This window comes from Triticum aestivum, chromosome 2D, assembly GCF_018294505.1.
Source record: "Triticum aestivum cultivar Chinese Spring chromosome 2D, IWGSC CS RefSeq v2.1, whole genome shotgun sequence".
Classification (NCBI taxonomy): Eukaryota; Viridiplantae; Streptophyta; class Magnoliopsida; order Poales; family Poaceae; genus Triticum; species Triticum aestivum.
Genome location: NC_057799.1, coordinates 4,828,053 through 4,832,455, shown reverse-complemented (window position 1 = coordinate 4,832,455; position 4,403 = coordinate 4,828,053). Strand labels below are relative to the sequence as shown.

The 4,403-nt window shown below is 45.6% G+C and overlaps 1 protein-coding gene across 1 annotated transcript in view; it reads left to right on the top strand.

Annotated features, from left to right (window-relative positions):
- The first annotated feature begins 3,395 nt into the window (after positions 1 to 3,395).
- LOC123050960 (tau-cadinol synthase-like) overlaps positions 3,396 to 4,403 on the top strand; it is a 5,782-nt gene continuing 4,774 nt past the window's right edge. Inside the window, exon 1 of the mRNA XM_044473682.1 lies at positions 3,396 to 3,498. Within this exon, the coding sequence (XP_044329617.1) occupies positions 3,430 to 3,498 (69 nt within the window). The 5' untranslated portion in view covers positions 3,396 to 3,429. The remainder of the gene's footprint in view (positions 3,499 to 4,403) is intronic.

The window sequence follows — 4,403 nt, the reverse complement described above, 5'->3', positions numbered from 1 at the left end:
GCGGGTCTCCTCCCGAACCGCGACTAAAGACCCCTTTGGTCGCGGTTCGATTATTTTGGGGACCAATGGGGGCGTATGGAAGCCTCTTTTTCTACTAGTGAAATCTGGAAATTAAAGAATTATATTTGTAAAACTGTATGTGCAAGGAGTAATTCAATGATTTTGCCTAGCTGAGATAAAATTGTGCACAAAGATTATAAGTTGCCTGAGCTTGAAATATGTTTTTGCACTATTTGCGTTGATATGTTTTTGCACTATTTGCGTTGAATTGTGTTTCCTTCAACAATTTCAAATAAAAGATATATGTTATTTTTATCAGATTTATACCGACGGAAAATTGAAGAAGGATCAATCTTATTTACATACGTGCATTTGCACGTGCACAATTACTAGTTAGTTCAATAAAGAGAAGATGCTAGAACTATCATATCATGATACCTAGAAATGTTTACTACAATCTGTCATCGGAAACAAGAAGTAAGTCCATCTAGAAAAACTAATCTATAATATAATATGCATTTTATGGAATTTGTATCGTACACGTCATACTAGTATATGTTACTCTCCACTTGGAGCAGTCAAAGTCGGGAGTATTGTGGTCACGCGACCAAGACGTGCATTAATTATCCATATCAAGAACAAAGATGTTCGTTACTTTTGCTCACACACACACACACAAAAACAGGCAAACCAACCAGTGGTCGCATGGTGAGGATGTAGTGGTATCCTCAGCTCAGTAGGGTTCAAGTCCTAGACTAACTCTGGTGCTCTTATTTTTTTGTATTTATTTTAAGCCTTCCGACAATGTGCGTTCACTGAGAGTTGACTTTCTCGTCAACTACGAAGGGGTTTGTCGCGACTCCGTCAATCTCAAGATGATGTGTCAGGCCAGTCTCTCAGAGGTGCTCATAGAGACAGGGTGTATGTGTTTGCGTTCATAGTGATGAGTGCATGTGCGTATGTATGAGCGTGTGTGTCTGTGGTGTGTTCAACAAAAATCATACGTGGAGAAGATAACCAGTCCTCAACAATAATAAACCCTTAATTGATATGATTTAATTCTAGATCTTTCACCAGGGGCAAACCATAGTACCCAGACCCCACCCCCCTTCCTTGAACCTCCCTCCCCTCACCACAGCCTCGGCGTGTTGGCGGGCAAAGCCCGATAAGTTTAGGCGGCGCCGGCGTCTCTTCCTTTGCCTGCTCGGCGCTGGATGTCACATGCCATTAGGGTCAGGTGGAGGCTGATAGCGAGGCGCGGGCTGCAGGCGGTGGCCAAAAGTGGTTGTTGTGGGTCGGAGTGCGTGCCCTGCTCTTGGCGGAGGCGGACCAAGGCGCGGCTCAGATCTACCGCGATGGGGGTTCGATCGGCCTTGAGCTCTATGGTGGTGGGGCTCCGGCTTGTTGCAGGGGGTTGCTGGTTGCGGTGGTCGCCCACTACTGCGGCGCTCTCTGGTGGTGGCAAGCCTGCCGGCCATATCGGCCCTTGGTTGGTGTCCAGTGACGACAAGAGCCGTGAGCTATGGTTGAAGTGGATTGTTGACCTCGGATGTGCCCTCTGATGGTGGTTGACGACGGGGTGGTGTTTCCTAGGTGCACACCCATGGGGGTTGTGGCGCGTGTGTGACTCCGGCTGACTGTCTTCCCTAGATGCGAGCTTGTCGAGGCGGGTTCGGTGACTGTTCGGTGGAGCTCAACTGAGGTTGGAAGTGGTGGTGTTGTATGCGTGGGAGTGCAAGGCTGACCTATTGCGGCCGGAGTTGTCGGCTGCCTTGGGCGTCCCCATCTAGATTTGAACGGTCAGATGTTATTGTGGAATATTCGCTCCTCCCGGTGGCGTTGCCTGATAGTTGCCCAACGGCGCTACCTGACCCTTGCCATCTCCGGCAAGGTCGAGTTGGGTTCGTGGGTTGGTTTGGGTTGCGACCACACATTTTGGTGTCAGTTTAGGGGGGTCGACGGGGTTCGTGGTCCATGGAGGTGGATGATATCCTGCGGTGCACATGTATGGGGTGCTGACTTGGTCCGGGCTTGCGCTTGCCTTCGCATTATGTTCCACTTGCTTGCTTCCTATTCATGGCATCTGTCTGAGTTTGCTCTCCTGGCGCTGTTGTGTCATCGGATGGATCGGGGCTGAAGATCATGGATTTGGTGGTGTTCAAGCGTGCTTGGTGGCAGCGACCACTAGTCACTGGGTTGTATGCCGGCTCACTTAAGTAGGCTGGGGATGCGGGTGTGGGTGATTTCATGGTCGAGGTGCCGACCGGGGCCCGGTGCCTGATGTCGGGCTAGAGGTGAAAGGAGGTGCCTTTCGCCTCTACTGTCGTGGTTGGGGGTTGTGATATGGATACTTAGTGATGTGGGTGTTTGTGATGCCGGGACGGTGGTCCTACATGGCCGGCTCCACGGTTAGCTTTCCGGTAGTCTCTGTGGTGGCCTCACCTCTTGATCGTGTGGGCAACAAGGGGTGTAGTGGCGGAAGGCTCAGGTATGTTCTTGAAGTGCTCAGATCTGTTGTGGATGAGCTGACCCTGGTTGATGCGGTGACCGGGACAACTCCTATAGGCGAGTTTATGAGCGAAAGCTTTGTGTTTCTGGCGCTGGCGATGTCGGCACCCGTTGGTGTCGCTTGCCTCCTGAAAACGTCGTCATGGATCTTCCCTTGTGCGCGGTCTCTAGGTGAAAACACTAATCTGTTTGTTTGGACACGGCAGCAGCGATGCTTCACGTCATTACCCTCTTGGGGGCGTTGTCGTGGAGCCTAGGTGTCTTTGGCCGGGCCTCGGCTAGGTGTTAGGCTTGTTCTAGATTCATGGTTATCTTATGACCGTGTACTTTGTTGTGTTGTTACTTCATATATAAAATGGGGCAAAAGCCTGGTTCGAGAGAGGGCAACCACTGCTTGAAACCGTGGATTAATTGATCTGAGAGAAAAACAAAAAAACACTTTGCTTATTTCCGTTAATTAAGCATATCACGACTGAATACATACAGAAAATATCTGGAGTACTAGTTTATGACCGACTTTCTCAAACTAAAAAATAACACCGACATGTTGTAAGGGGCAATAAAGGCAAAATTATACATCTGGAGTACTCCCTCCATGAATAGTGTCAAAAATGATCTTACATTTTTTAATGGAGTGAGTAGTAGTTATCCAGTATGTAAGACATTTTTTGACATCATAAAAGTGTTACAAAACGTCTTATATTTTAGGATGGAAGGAGTATCTATTACCGACTTAGTTATCGTATACTAGTTATTACTGGAAGACTAAATATTGTAGGACCCTCATATATGCTAGCTGGTATGTCAATTACTCACGTGATATTTAATGTGTTTGTCTGTGCGTGTATATATAAGTGCGAGCTTAGTAGTAAAGGCATCAAGATAGGAGTCATAGGACACATAAACATTCCTTCGTTCCTCATGGCGTCCGTCTTTGAGCCCTCAGTGTGGAGTGACTTCTTCCGCCGATACAAGCCGCAGCCACCAAATGTATGCATGCCTGCTTCAGCTTGAGTATATGTAAATTTATGTTCTGCTCACTCGTATACACAAACTTCCTCCATCCAGATATATAGGGTCTAATATGTTGTTTGAGTTTGCCTTTAATCATTGCTAAAATTATTACTATATGAGACGTATCATATAAAAACGATATCATTAGAATATTTTTTTCACATATGAATTTTTGGTATGCTTCGTCTAACATGGATGTTATGCATGTTATATATTATTGTTCTAACCCATGATAAAAGTTTAACATCGAAAAGTGTATTCTTAAGGCTTCTTCGGTTACACAAAGTAAGAATTGTATTCTAAAAAATAGTACTTACCCTTGTGCTAGTTTACTCTTCCTGTAGCTGAAGTAGTAGCATGTAGCATGTAGCATGCACAAGGGTAAGTACTGCATCTCGAAAAACAGCACTTACCCTTGTCAAAAGACAAAAATGCACATATATCATTGCAGTCAGGAGAATTCCTGTAAAACATATCTCTGCAGCTAGTTCATAAGTCAGACCACTTGTATGTAATTAGTGCTCATTATGTTGTAGTTCTTCCACAGTTCCACTCTGTTAACCTTGAAGCGCAAATCTCAATGTGATCAGATCGTACGGTACCTTGATGGGTGGCAACTATCCTGGTGGGACTAAACTATTTTCGTGCTTCATATGATACCTAGACTACCGAAGGTCTTAGGCTACTTCCATTTTGTTGTGGGTCCGCTAGGACATTAATGATCATGCATGCATCTCATGGGGCACTTGTCATAAACTATAGGAGTATTATGTTCTAACTTTCAAATTTGCATGTACTCCTTCCATTCCATAATATGGTGCACACTGGTTTTCACGAAAAATCAAAATTCACAGAAATTTGACCAAATTAATAGAGAACAT